Source organism: Python bivittatus, unplaced genomic scaffold (genome assembly GCF_059951505.1).
Source record: "Python bivittatus isolate LINGU-HERP-01145 unplaced genomic scaffold, Pbiv_v1 ctg000020_np1212, whole genome shotgun sequence".
Lineage (NCBI taxonomy): Eukaryota > Metazoa > Chordata > Lepidosauria > Squamata > Pythonidae > Python > Python bivittatus.
Window position 1 is genome coordinate 12,227,430 of NW_028277030.1, and position 13,693 is coordinate 12,241,122.

The 13,693-nt window shown below is 39.2% G+C and overlaps 1 protein-coding gene across 1 annotated transcript in view; it reads left to right on the top strand.

The window, feature by feature from the left end:
- The window catches only part of ESF1 (ESF1 nucleolar pre-rRNA processing protein), a 39,524-nt gene that overhangs the window by 7,989 nt on the left and 17,842 nt on the right, over window positions 1-13,693 (top strand). The window contains exons 4-8 of the mRNA XM_025163902.2: window positions 180-293; window positions 1,798-1,898; window positions 7,172-7,324; window positions 8,257-8,371; window positions 10,377-10,521. Of these exons, the coding sequence (XP_025019670.2) occupies window positions 180-293; window positions 1,798-1,898; window positions 7,172-7,324; window positions 8,257-8,371; window positions 10,377-10,521 (628 nt within the window). The remainder of the gene's footprint in view (window positions 1-179; window positions 294-1,797; window positions 1,899-7,171; window positions 7,325-8,256; window positions 8,372-10,376; window positions 10,522-13,693) is intronic.

Genomic DNA, 13,693 nt, shown 5'->3' on the forward strand with positions numbered 1-13,693 from the left:
TTCCATCTTCTACTCTTTTTCATGGCAAGAAGCTTTGTAGCTTTCCAATTAAACTGTGGTTCTCCCTGCTATATACAAATCTAAATTCACAGCTGAACTTTTGCATGAATGATAGGCTCAGCCATAATGTTTCAGTGTACCTCTATTGTCCTATTACAAAATACTTTTCTTTGATACAGATTACACACAGACTGGCAGTTTGTAACATGGATTGGGATCGATTGAAAGCAAAGGACCTACTGGCTTTACTTAACTCATTTACACCCAAAGGCGGTGTTATTTTTTCTGTAAAGGTAAGCACTTGCAATAAATACTTGTACAGATCATCAGCAACCAGTGAAATAAAGGTCTTGTTGTTATTTTGGTTATGAGCCTGGCAGGACTTTTGAAGACAGCACTTTCCTCTTTCCCTTTAACTGGAGCTCTGGCAAGACTGCTGCAGTACTTTGATCAGAGAGGGAAAGAGATTGATTGATTGATTATGTGCCATCAAGTTAGTGTCAACTCTTAGCAACCACATACTGTAGATCATGATCTCCATGATCATCTTTTCGTAACCTGGACTTTCAGATCTTCAAACGGTGCACTCATCGCCACTGTAACTGAGTCCATCCACCTTGCTGCTGGTCATCCTCTTCTCTGTCCTTCCACCGTTCCCAACATTAGAGCCTTCTCTAGAGAGCTGGGTCTTTGCATAATGTGTCCAAAGTAGGCCAATTTGAGCCCAGTCATTTGTGCTCAAGGGAGAACTCTGGATCAATTTGTTTGATGATCCATTTGTTTGTTTTCTTGGCTGTCCACAGTATTCTCAGGAGTCTTCTCCAACAGAAAGAGTGATTACTTGTATATTTTCTAAAGATTTTTTTTTAACAAGGATCAGTACTGAGTCTTAGACCACATTTTGGGAAACACTTGTCTAGATTTAGAAAAAGGTAGGCAAATGAAAAATATCCAGAGTGGATATTTAATCCTTAGAGATGAATGTTATATGAAGTTAAACTTCAGAAATATTTTGTCTGTGTCTGTGTATTCATTCAGATTCAGAATATGTATTTTCATTTTTTTTTAACTGGACAGTGGTGGTGTAAGAGTCTAACTAGCATTTCTGCCAACGTATTCATACCCTTCTTCTGAATCACTTGAAAGCACCTAGTTAGCTGAAGTTCTGTTATTTATGAGTGTCTGTGTGTGTGTGTATATAGGCAGGCTCTGGCCATGATTGATTGTGGCACGTTGGCCTAAAAAGGATTCCTTCCCACAGTCAGTATAAAATGCAACTGTAAAGGAATGCAAATTACTTTATACTTAAAAAATTGTAATTTGGTTGAGATCATTTCTCAGTTCTGCTTTGAAGGAAGGATTCTTAAATGGAGTATAATTGTAAATCCTGATGATACAATAGATGCTAGAACTCATTTCTTATGAAAAACAAAGCTGTTTTTAGAAGGAGAACAGTGAAAATACTTATATTCAAAAGTTTATTGCTTTTAAAATGATGTGTTTTTAAAATGATATGCCATTTACTGCCATCCATTTTCAAGTATTTGGCAAGTACAAACGAGGCTTTTTCTGTAAAGATAAGATAGAATAAAAATAAAAATGGAGACTTCCTTTTTTGTTTAGTTTTTCATAGCTTTAGTGATAGTCTACATTTTATGTAAATATCACATGTGAACTTCCTTTTATAATCCTGGTAGTTTGATTGCATAGAAAATATAAGAAGCTACCATCCCACTTCCAACTTACATGATATAATTGGTGTGTATCTTCTTTTTTTTTTTTTTTTACTCTTTTTAGATTTACCCTTCAGAGTTTGGAAAACAGAGAATGAAAGAGGAGGAACTGAAAGGCCCTACAGAACTATTAAGCCTTCCTCAAAATGTCACAGAAAAAGACAGGTATTTCATGTTTGTTGAACTTCTGATGATTCTCTGCATGCTTTATTCTTTACCAATGGGCATAAAATTTATCTGCCAGTCTCCATTGCAAAGCTGGGAACAGCATTAAATATGCCTACCCTTTTCTTTATGCATTAAGTGTCTCCGTACCTATTACATATAAGTCACAGTGAGCAGTCCATAAGGGTTGGATCCAGGGTTGTGGATCCAGCATTGCTGTGTAATGCTAAACTGTGAGATTATGGGTTGTGGGCTTTTCTTTCTTTCTTTTTAATATTCCCTATTTCTTTGGAATAGGACTTTGGAAAATTCTTTGAACTTTAGAAAATTCTGGGCAACATATTTTAAACTGATTAGTATTCAAGACATTCATTTTAATTGTGACTCCTGAGCAAATGTAGTAGTAATGGAATAAGAAGAAAGGTTACCTTACTGCTAAAGAACAGAAGGCAGAGAGTAGCAATAATTGATTGGAATAACCTGCCTATAAAAATAAGTCCATCATTTGCTTTTTTTAAAAAGCTTTAAAAAAGGGTGAGTGGGGGGAGGCCTATGCTAGTTGTCCAGTGAATATGAATGGTGAAGAATTTGGAATAGATAAAAGGAAATACTTTTGAACATAGTGCATAGTTGCATAGAATTTGCTTCCAGTAGATATAATGTCCAACTTGGTTAGCTTTAAAAGTGTTCAGATGAATTCATTGTGAAATCAGGCTACCAATGCCAATAATCATTATCCTGGTGCCTGGAGGTTGTGAGAGTCTGGATAGGGAACAACAGGCTTCAGCTGAACCCTGGCAAGACCGAGTGGCTTCAGGTTTTGGGGCGTTCCAGTGCTAGGACTATACTATCTTTGGTGCTGGGTGTGGTTGCACTGCCCCAGACAGACCCAGTGCACAATCTGGGGGTCCTCCTGGACTCATGACTCCCACTCAAAGAGCAGGTAGCAATCGTGGCTAAGAGGGCCTTTGCACAGCTTCATGTTATGCACCAGTTGCTCCCATTCCTGGGTTGGGGGGCTCTGCTCACAGTTACTCATGCTCTGGTCACCTCTTGTTTGGACTTCTATAATGCACTGTATATGGGGATGCCCTTGAAGAATATCTGGAAGCTTCAGCTGGTACAAAATGCAGCAGCATGGCCAGTTATATGTGGCCCTAGAAGGGTACACATTACACCTCTGCTCCATGAGCTTCATTGGTTGCCAGTTTGTTTCCAGGGCCAATTCAAGGTGCTGGTTTTGACCTTTAAAGCTCTTCATAACATAGGACCGGGTTATCTGAGGGACTGCCTCTCCCCGATTACATCTGTCCATCTCATCAGATCTGGCAGAGAAGGCATGCTGAGGGTCCCATCTGTCAGGGAATTACATTTGGCAGGTCCCAAGAGGGGGGCCTTTCTCCCTTGGTGCCCGCCTTGTGGAATCTCCTCCCCCATGAAGTGAAGTTAGCTCCATCCCTCTTAATATTCTGCAAGTCCCTCAAGACCTGGCTGTGTGATCAGGCCTGGGGGTCCCAGGAGACCGGGAAGATTTTGTGATGGCTTCCTTACTGTGGTTAACATCATTCTCTCTTGTTCCGTGTGTTTTTTATAGTTTTTATAGTTTTAATAGTGACTGTTTTATATGTATTTATTGGTTTTCTTTTTAATTGAGCATTGTACGCCACCCAGAGTCACTTTTTTCTGAGATGGGCAGCTAAACAAATATGGTTGGTAGGTAGGTAGGTAGGTAGGTAGGTAGGTAGGTAGGTAGGTAGGTAGATAGATAGATAGATAGATAGATAGATAGATAGATAGATAGATAGATAGATAGGATTATTTATTACATTCAGCACTGGTAGCAGCATACCTCTCAGTGTTAGTTGCTGGGAAACTTGAGTGAGAGGGTGCAGTTGTTGATGTGGTCCTGCTTATGGGCTTCCCAAGACACCTGGCTGGTTGCTATACTTATGTTCCTAAAGTATCAGTAATATTCCTGGTCCTGGTCACCATAAGAGTCTGGGTCTTATATTTGGAAACGCAACTGGATTTTTACATGTTCTCAAATTAGAGTTAAACAACCTACAGTATCTTTAATTAGAATATAAAAGGAGTTGTCTTTTGTTTATTTTAGTGACAAGTCAAAGTTTCCAATTTATTTTTGGAAGGAAGGGAGGGAGGGTAGTGAGAAAGGAGCATACTGTACTTCACTAACTTAGACTTACAGGTACGTTAGACCTATCTGCAAGAGTTGACATACAAGACTCTACTCCCATTGTTTTTCCTCATATTAGATCATTAAATGTAAATTTAACATATAAAAGCATGTACTAAAAACATTATTTGTCTGTGTAGTGTAATGAATGCGTGTTTCTAAAAAAAGTGCACCTATCACAGAGTTAGGAGCAGCTCAAGTTCTTTTTTTCCTTTTAATTTTTATTTAAAACAAAAATGTATTTTCAAGAATGATGTTACTTACAAATAGACAATTACTGAAGTTATACAATTAATGTTCAATATAGCATTAAAAAAAGACACCAGACTACATTGAGTTGTTTTCATTATAAAAAAAGTATAAATTTTTAGCTCAATGCCACATCTCCACTATGTTGTTATTTATAAATGTTGAACCACAAAGCACCCCTATAAATAATAGAGGTAAATATTTAATTTCTGACTTCCCCCTTCTTTATACTCCAACTGATTTGCAGTACCTATTGGTATAGACTTTAGAATCCATATTCTAAGTGCTTGTACTTACCATGTTGCATAATATATAATGTATATGGAAACCATTCTTGTTTAAATTTAGTTAAACTTCTGTTATGTATATATACTGTTAGTTTTGCCTTTGCTGCATATACTCCAAGTTTAAGTTCCCAATCAGATATTGTCGGTACTATGTCTTTTTTCCAAACTTTCCAAAATTTGTCCTCATAGCCATAAACATGTATCTTAATAAATTGTGGTATGTTTTGTTCTCTTAATGTATCCTTGAGGTTGTAGTTACAAGTTGGGTGCTTCTCATTGTCTGAAATAACTCTGGAATTTGTATAATGTGTTTTACCACTAGATGGAATCTTTCTCCTTCAGTATGTAGATCTCACTAGTTATTGGTATACGCATATGTGAATGCCTATTCATAGTTCAGTAATAAAATTGAAAAGGTATGTGTGGAAAGGGGGAGTTTGGTTATTTTATTTCTTCATTGCTACTCTTACTATACATTCTAAGTTCTAAGTTTATTATATGCATCAGATGATATCAATGGTAGCCACTGTTCAGAGGACTTTCCATTTTCAGTTTGTATGCCCCTTATTTGTTGAAGTATACAGGTGGTCCTCAACTTACAACCATTTGTTCAGTAACCGTTCGAAGTTACGGCGGCACTGAACAATGGAATTTATGACCAGTCCCCGAAATTGTGGCTGTTGCAGCACTCTCACAGTCAGGTGATCAAAATTCAGGCACTTGGCAGCCCACCCGCACTTACGACAGCAGGGGCGCTTCAACTCCCCCCACCCACCTGTCTCCCCCCCCCATTATGCCTTTTGGACCCCTGCCACCCTGCGCTCTGTCGCCCCAGCTGACCTTTGCTGCCACCTTGCTCCCACTGCTGACAAGTGTGCCCCTGGCCCTTTGCGAGGCAGCTGCTGTCCATGTGAGGCTTTCTTCCCCAGGTCATGCATGGCAGTTTCCTCATGAGACCTGGGGAAGATGGCCTCACGTGGCCAGTAGCTGCCTTGCAAAGAGCCAGACTGGGTGCACCTCATCAACAGTGGGAGCAAGAAGACAGTGGAGCTCAAGGCGGCAGGAGCCTTGGAGGGCAGGGTGGTGAGGGCGACTTTGTGCTACACTGCTGAAGCTGGGCTTTAGGCTGTGCTGTGGCTCAGGGGCTAAGCTTCACACAAAGGGGCTTTTTGGCATGCTGTGGCTCTGGGGCTGCAAAAAGCAAAGCCCAGCCCTGGCCTGGCACAGCAGCCAGGTCGGGAACACCTCATGAGCAGGAGGAGCAAGAAGACAGCAAAGGTCAGCTGGGGTGGTGGAGCGCAGGGTGGCAGGGGTCTTGGAGTGCAGGCTGGCGAGGGTGACTGTGGCTGGGACTGGGCAGGGGTCCTGGGCCATGGGAAGCAGCCCCAGAGCCATGTGGTTCTGGGGCTGCTTGCCACTCCGCAAGGCAGGGTGCATGATGGCCAGAAGGGCAGAGACGGGGGGGAGATAAGCAGGTGGGGGGAGTCAGAGGCAGTCTCTTACCTTACTGAAGCTTGGGGCTGGGAGGGATCAAGCCTGGAATGACTTGAATTGGGGTGGGTCCTCAGCTAATGACCAGTGGAATTCACTTAATGACTGCAACGGGGAGTGCCAAGATTGCCATCGCTAAGTGATGTGATTATGTGACATCTCACTTTATGACTGCATTGCTTAGCAATGGAAATTCTGGTCCCAATTGTGGTCGTAAGTTGAGGACTACCTGTAATGAACAAAAAGAGTGCTGTATTCATAACATTAATATGTATTTGGATTTTGTCAGGAAAAGTTTTGTGATGTTAAATATTGTAACATTTAAGTATCTCAAAATAGAGGTATAATTGGCTAACACTGCTAAAGCAGCAGCAAAAGCTTTCTTTTGAAGAGCAGTATATACTTTTCTAAAATAAAAATAAATTTGCTTTTGACTTTTTTTTTTTAATGGAAGGCAAATGTAGTAAAACTAGTGCTACATCTTGCTAATTTTTTAAAAAGCCTCTTTCAGCCCTAATTTTGTTAGAACCTTAGCTGGCTGATAAATTTTATCCATTCTTGTACAGGTATGCTGTGCATTGGTATTGTACCATTATGTAGAAAACAAGGATCTATAACCTGTGGCTGAGAGTCAAAGAGGGTTGTTAATAGTTCAGAGTGTTTAGTGTAACGCTGAACTTGTATCTCTCAGACAGCAGCTGCTTTTGAAAATGAGGGACTTTTTAAAAGGTATGGCCTAGGGAACTGCTGTTCAAAGCAGAAATGTGAAAACAAAAACAAATTCCTTTGGGGGACTGTAAGTTGCAGATAAATTGACTCTTTATATCCCGAACTACAAACAGGACTACCAAACAGATGCATGGTATTTAAGGTATAAAAATCTTCCAAATTCTTCTCTTATCCCTGCAAATACCAAGAGGAAAAGGAGTATCCATTATCATAGTGCTTTAATCCTAGCAAATGCTTTCCCCTTTTAAGTTGGAAATCAGCCAACGGTGTATTCCTTCTCAGTGCCTCCTTTTCTCTAACGTTACTTTTCTCATTCCTTGTAGCCTTTATAAGGAGAAATTGAGAGACTATCAATTCAAACGAATGAGGTATTTCTATGCAGTAGTTGACTGTGACTCCCCTGAAACAGCCAACAAAATATATGAAGAGTGTGATGGATTGGAATTTGAAAGCAGCTATTCTTTTGTGGACTTGAGGTAACACATATTAGTTTTTAATAGTTAGTCTGGTTTGACAAACTTCTAATTATCTTTCTCCTTAACAAGCAAGGGGAACATGAAAGTTTGCTTTCATGACTTTGAATGTAACCTGGGTTCCCTGGTAAAGAAAAATATTTAATTTCCCCATGTTCTCTTGATGGTGTTCTGACCAAACTGAGTTTGACCCATGTATCTCAAATCCATATAAAACACTAAAAAGCTATGGAAAGGGATGGTTAAGGAAATTTGTGTTTGCCTGTTGATATGATCCACACCTTCTGGATTAATGTATGAATGGGAAAGTAGTTGCCTACCTTCTTTTTGTACTTTCTGAGTGTTCCAGTGAGTTTTCAGCTTCTAAACAGAGAGAAGATACATTTTAGGAATTGATATTCAGTGAAACAGGATCCTTTAAAAAACGAAATACAGAAATAGGATGAGATGTGTGGAAATGCAACCACAGTGCAGACCCCATTGCTGATCTCTAGGTTTAGGCTATCTTTCCCATATCAGACTGATTCTGTGATTCATGTCTTTATTCTTCCATCCCCTCTTGCTGGTCCCTTTCAATTGAAATTGCCTGGGATTTAACCTGGAATCTTCTATACAGAAAATATTTCCTCTGTCACTGAACTAGAGTTCTCCCCTCTCTGCTGGGGGAAAAAAAAACTGGAATATGGCAAGTGGTCAGGATTGTCCTCCAGATTATATATTTTTAGCTTTGATTATAGGATCAGTATCATTTTTCAGTTCCTGCCCTGAGCAAAGAGTTAACACTTTCATTGTGTCACTCCTCCTTCTCTTATCTAGAGCCTGAACAACTGGTTTTTTCACAGCTAATTTGAAAGATGCTAGGCCTATCAATTTTGTCCCTTTGAGGCATTGCAATAGCTGTTTTAATAATGAGCTATTTTCTTCTGGCTCCTAAGATTTATTCCAGATGATGTGACATTTGATGATGAGCCAAAGGACGTGGCCTCTGAAGTGGATGGGGCTGCTTATAAACCAAAGTACTTCACATCCGCTGCTGTGGCAACATCAAAGGTACCTTAACAATGTTTTTATAGCCATTCAGAATTTGTTTGGTTTTGTGTGTTTAATTTGTAAATTACGTAAATTTAGCAGTGGTCACAGTGTAGATAGAAGGGGGAAACTATCCATATGTATTGATGCAATATAAATATTCTTGCAAAATAGGCTGCTTTCTCTGCTCTTCTTGGAGAGGATAATAGTACTTGTATAACAAAATAATAGGGCAGCAGTTTGTTATAATTCTGATTTAATGAAGATGTCATGGGAGCTTTACATTGCTTGTTTGTTTGTTTGTTTGTGTGTGTGTGTGATTTTTTAACGACTGCTTTTGAAAGTAGAGTAAGAAAATCTGGAAAGCACAGGTGGCCCTTGTGATTCTAAGGGGGTTCCATTCTACTGTAACAAACCACAAAGAACAATAACTTTATTATGTCTATATCTATATCTATATCTATATCTATATCTATATCTATATCTATATCTATATCTATATCTGAACAAGTTCAGTTTATGAGAACTGGAGATTCCAAAGTCTATATTTGTCCTTTTGGTTCCATAAGCACTTCATTCCATAAAGGTGGTCGCTGCAAAGTATTTGTGCTTCCCCTTTGTTCAGTGTCAGTGGATTTCCCATCTATGGGGTTTCACATGGCTTACAGCTTACCCTGTGGGATGCTGTAGAAGGAGCAGCAGCAGCAGCAGCAGCAGCAAATGCATTGAGTAGACAACCTAACCCTGAAAAAACATACTTTATGCTTCCACAAAAGGCAGTCTGCCATTTTGGGAATGCACGAAGTACAGAAAGTCATTCCAGACCCATGGATGCATGAAAAACTTTACTTGTTTATTGAGGTCTGGTCTCAAGCTTGAATAAATTGTATATACCAAGACTATCTATACTTTATCCTTTTTAGTTTTTTTTTTTTCTATTAATGATAGAATTGGGGAGCATTCTTTTGAGTGACAAGCATGGGCTCATTGCCTGAGACTGCAGTTCAATGAATCAGTGATGGAACCTTTGGTTCCCTAGATGGAGAGCAGTTCCCAACCTTCTTTATCATGGCCACCATGAATTGATCCCATGGAACTCAGTGGAGCTTAGGTTTGAGAAGTGCATTATAACTGTACCATCTATTGATAGCTGCAAGGCTGGTATTAGGAGAACCTGAATGTTTAATTTAAAAATGAAAGCTTCTTTTCAAACCTTGTTGTTTGGAATAAAATAACCAAATGCATGTAGTTATTACATGGAAAGGCTCCATAACAGGAAATGCTTTGGGCAAACCTTTCTATGATTTAGTCTGTTATCCTAGTAATCTGTTTCCTACCTGTCTCCAAAGATCATAGCCGTCCTCTCAGTCCCAGTTACTGTTATTATAGCATAGCCCAAGTGACTAAAATATTCCAATATCTTGATAAACCTGAGGAAAGGAAAATAAGGATGAAGAAATATATGCACAATTGCTGACCGTCTTTTCTCACTAATGTTAGCTGCTGTATTCCAACCAAAGTTAGAGCTGCTCTGACATCCTGTAAGGAAAGTGGGACGTAATCCTGCAGCCTTGGGTCATTCATCTGTATAGATTTCCATTCCTTACCCAATACATTTTGCTTCAATAATATTTTGCCAATGCTTGAAGGTAGGGTGTTGCAGAATTCTCTTTGGTTGTAAATTATTGTTCTTAGCACTACAACTGAATTTCTTATGGCCCAGAATCAGGACTGGCATTAGTATGGTTATTTGGAATAATCAAGCATGCATACAAATTGTGACTAGAATGTATACATTGTGCTAAACCAACATGTGCATGGCTTGGTTTTGGCTCAGCATGTTGTGTAAGCCTAGCCATTGTAGTTGATGGCTTGGTACGATGTGAGGAAATACTCAGTTGAAGTTTATCCAGTAACCATTGTTGAACAAACTGGTTGACAGTAGTGCATGAGCCAATTGCTATGTGATTTTCCAATGCATATTTACAGTTTAAGATGCAGCATATTTATCTTGCCTGTTGGTAAGGTAGACATTACGTGGGACGAAACAGATCAAGAAAGGGTGACTTCTTTGAGCAAAACTTTTAAAAAAGATGAACTTCTAGACATGGACTTCCAAGCTTATTTGGCTTCATCAAGTGAAGAAGAAGAGGAGGATGAGAAAGAAAAAGGTATTGCTAATTGATAAGGTTCATCTAAGCAGTTCAGGATTTTAAAACAATATTGTATTAATTATTTTCATGGTGTCTATTAAAAGAAACTAATGGGTACATTATACTATGCTTTTAATAAATCAAACATTTAGTTCTTTTTTTTTAAATTCCCCCTCACTAGCACCCTTGCTCTACCTGATTAGGAGTCTCATTTAAAACCTCTGAGACACAAGCGTTGTGTAGGTGCTATGGGAAGCCATATTGTCTACTATGTGAATGATCCTGTACAAGCTTCTGATTTATAGGCTTTTTTCCCCAGATCTCTGCTGTTCCTTTTCATGGACATGAGAAGGGAAGTGTTCCCTTTCAGTTTAAAGCAAACTACAGACCCTCATGATGTCTGAATTCAGCAGATCATGTCAGGTTCAGCCCAAGAAATGTAGTGGGACAATTCAGGAACAGTTCAGTTACTTTATTAGCTTACACCTACTAGACAGAATCTTGCCAGACTAACTCTAACCCCCAGCGACCGCAACTAAACACTCTGAATTCCTTAGGGTGGTGCCAGTCTCATCCTGTTAGTTTTCATACGCTCAGGCTGTGGGCTGAGGAGATGCTTGAGATTCCTTTCCGACTCCCAATGATCTTGGACCTCCTCACTCAAGTCTTCCATCACAGATCATAATTGAAGTAGCTAGTGAAAAGTAGGTATTGGTTTTCTGCCTCACACAAGGCTCTAAGTATAGTTTCTGATTTTGGCTTCTACATGAATTGGCTTAGCCTACTTAACACAGATAAGTATTTGTTAACACGGTAACAATGTCACAGCAGATGTCAACACTTAATCAAATGTAGCTAATCTCAAAAAAGCTAAGTAGGGTTGGACCTGCTTAGTGGTTGGATTGAGAGAGCATCAGGATATCCCAGGGATATGGACTAGACCAGGAAGTTGAAAAAAGATCCTCAGAGAAGACGGTAGCAAACCATTTCTGTACTGTTGCCTGGAAAACAAGATGGATGTGTCCATATAATTACTGGGAATTGAATTAATCTCAAGGGAGACCGTATCTTTACCTTACTCAGATAACCACCCACAGTAATATTCTTAGAAGTATGAACCTTTTTTGAGAATTGAATATAAATGTACTAGGTGACTAGACTAATCATAACCTCTCTCTGTCTCTGATCTGTACTTCGATAATACAGAAGAAAGGCAACAGTTCATTTTTTGTAATGTTTGAACTTGCATAAAACTGGAAGAAATATAAATATTTTCACTAAAATTTAATATTTATAAAGCCTACTTAGGATACTGATCGACAAATCCTGTTTTACAAAGAGGGCTCTTTTATACTATAAATAAATAGATCTGGCGTAATGTTTTCAAGACAAATAATTCCAGAGCAGTGCATTTTTTTTTCTGCTTATAAGAAAGCTGCTTTCATATGACTCAAGTGGGATTTCATTTAGTAATGAATAGTATTTTAAAACAATCAGTAATACGGTTGTATAGATCAAAGAAACAGCTTTGGGTTAATAGTAGAACAAGAACTATGCAATGAACAATGGCCAGTTCTCCATAAACCTATCATAGTTATCCACCTTACTTATATATTGTTTAATCTTTGAGTTGGTAATATTTTATGGCTGTATCCTGTCAATTATGTTACATTCTTAAGGCAATTATATCAGGAAAAGTGAACAAATTATGATTAATTGATATTTATTATTAAGTCATAATCTTGTATAAAGAAGCGGATGGAATAAGTTTTCTTTGACATTTTGGAAGAATTGGATGGCTACGGTTGTAACTGGTACTTTTATTATTCATAGAAATGTTTCTTTGCCTTAAAACTCAGCTCCTGAAATCATGCAGTTGTAGAGAAACTTAATACTCTGAGTTACAGAGGCTGAATCTGGCCAATTGATATGAACATTTGTATACTTGAGGAGTTTGAGTAGTTTGGCACTGCTGAGAGCTGGAAATAATATTAGTGACATAGTCACAAAGGTCTCTGATTTCTTTGCCATCTTTCCTTTCTTCATGTAGAGCAAAGGGTATGTAATGTAAACCTCAAATTTTCTGCCATACAGTGGATGGAGTTATCATAAGTTTATAATACTGTAATATCAGACTTAACAATATGATCATATGGAGCTTGTATTAAATAATATAAATCATTATATTAAAATGAAAAAAATCAGTGCATCTACATCATAGAGTAATGGGCAGGAGGGGAAGATAGTAATGGCAGTTGGATGTGGGGAGGGAAAATCCCAGAAATTGCCATGTCATCTCTCCCTTTATCCATTCTAAATAGACACTGGGAACTTTACATCCATGCACATACAATCATCCACAGTACTGCATTGCTAAAGAATGGGATATGATTGCCCCCTCCTCAAGAAGCAATCACTGGATCCCACCATCCTGGACAATTTTTGTCCAATGTTGAACTTCCCTTTTTTAGGGAAGGTTGTGGAGAAGGTGGTTATGCAGCAGCTCATTGGGCCCTGGATGAAGCGGATTATCTGAACCCCTTTCAGTCAGATTTCAGGCCCGGGCATGGGATGGACACAGCATTGGTTGTGTTTTTAGATGATCTCTGATGGGAGCAGGATCGGTAGTTCATCTGTCCTTGCTCTTCTTGACCTCTTGGCAGCCATTGATACCATCAACCATGGTATCCTTCTGGATTGGCTCTGTGGGCTGGGAGTGGGCAGCAACAGTATTGTGCTGGTTCACTTCCTTTCTGCAGGGCCGGTACTGGTTGGTGTTAATTGGTCCTGCCCTTGAACCTTGTTATGTGAGGTTCCATAGAGCTCGGTTCTCCCTCCACTCCTAGTTAACATCTACTTGAAGCTGCTGGGTGAAATCATTTGTCACCACTGGGTGCGGTATCAACAGTATGGTGATGATACTCAGTTGTATATCTGCCCCTGGCAAACTAAGTGATGTAGAGGATGTCTTGTCCCGGTGCCTGGAGGCTGTAGAGGTCTGGATGGAGAACAACAGACTTCAGCTGAACCCTGGCAAGACTGAGTGGTTCTGGGTTTTTGGGCCTTCTAACCAGTATATTTATTGGGGACTAAGCAAAAACAGCAGAAGAAAAAGAATGAATTTCAGTTGTTTGAAGAGCAAAGTGAAAAGTGTAATCAGATGGAAACAGCAATCTGTACTTATTTTCTT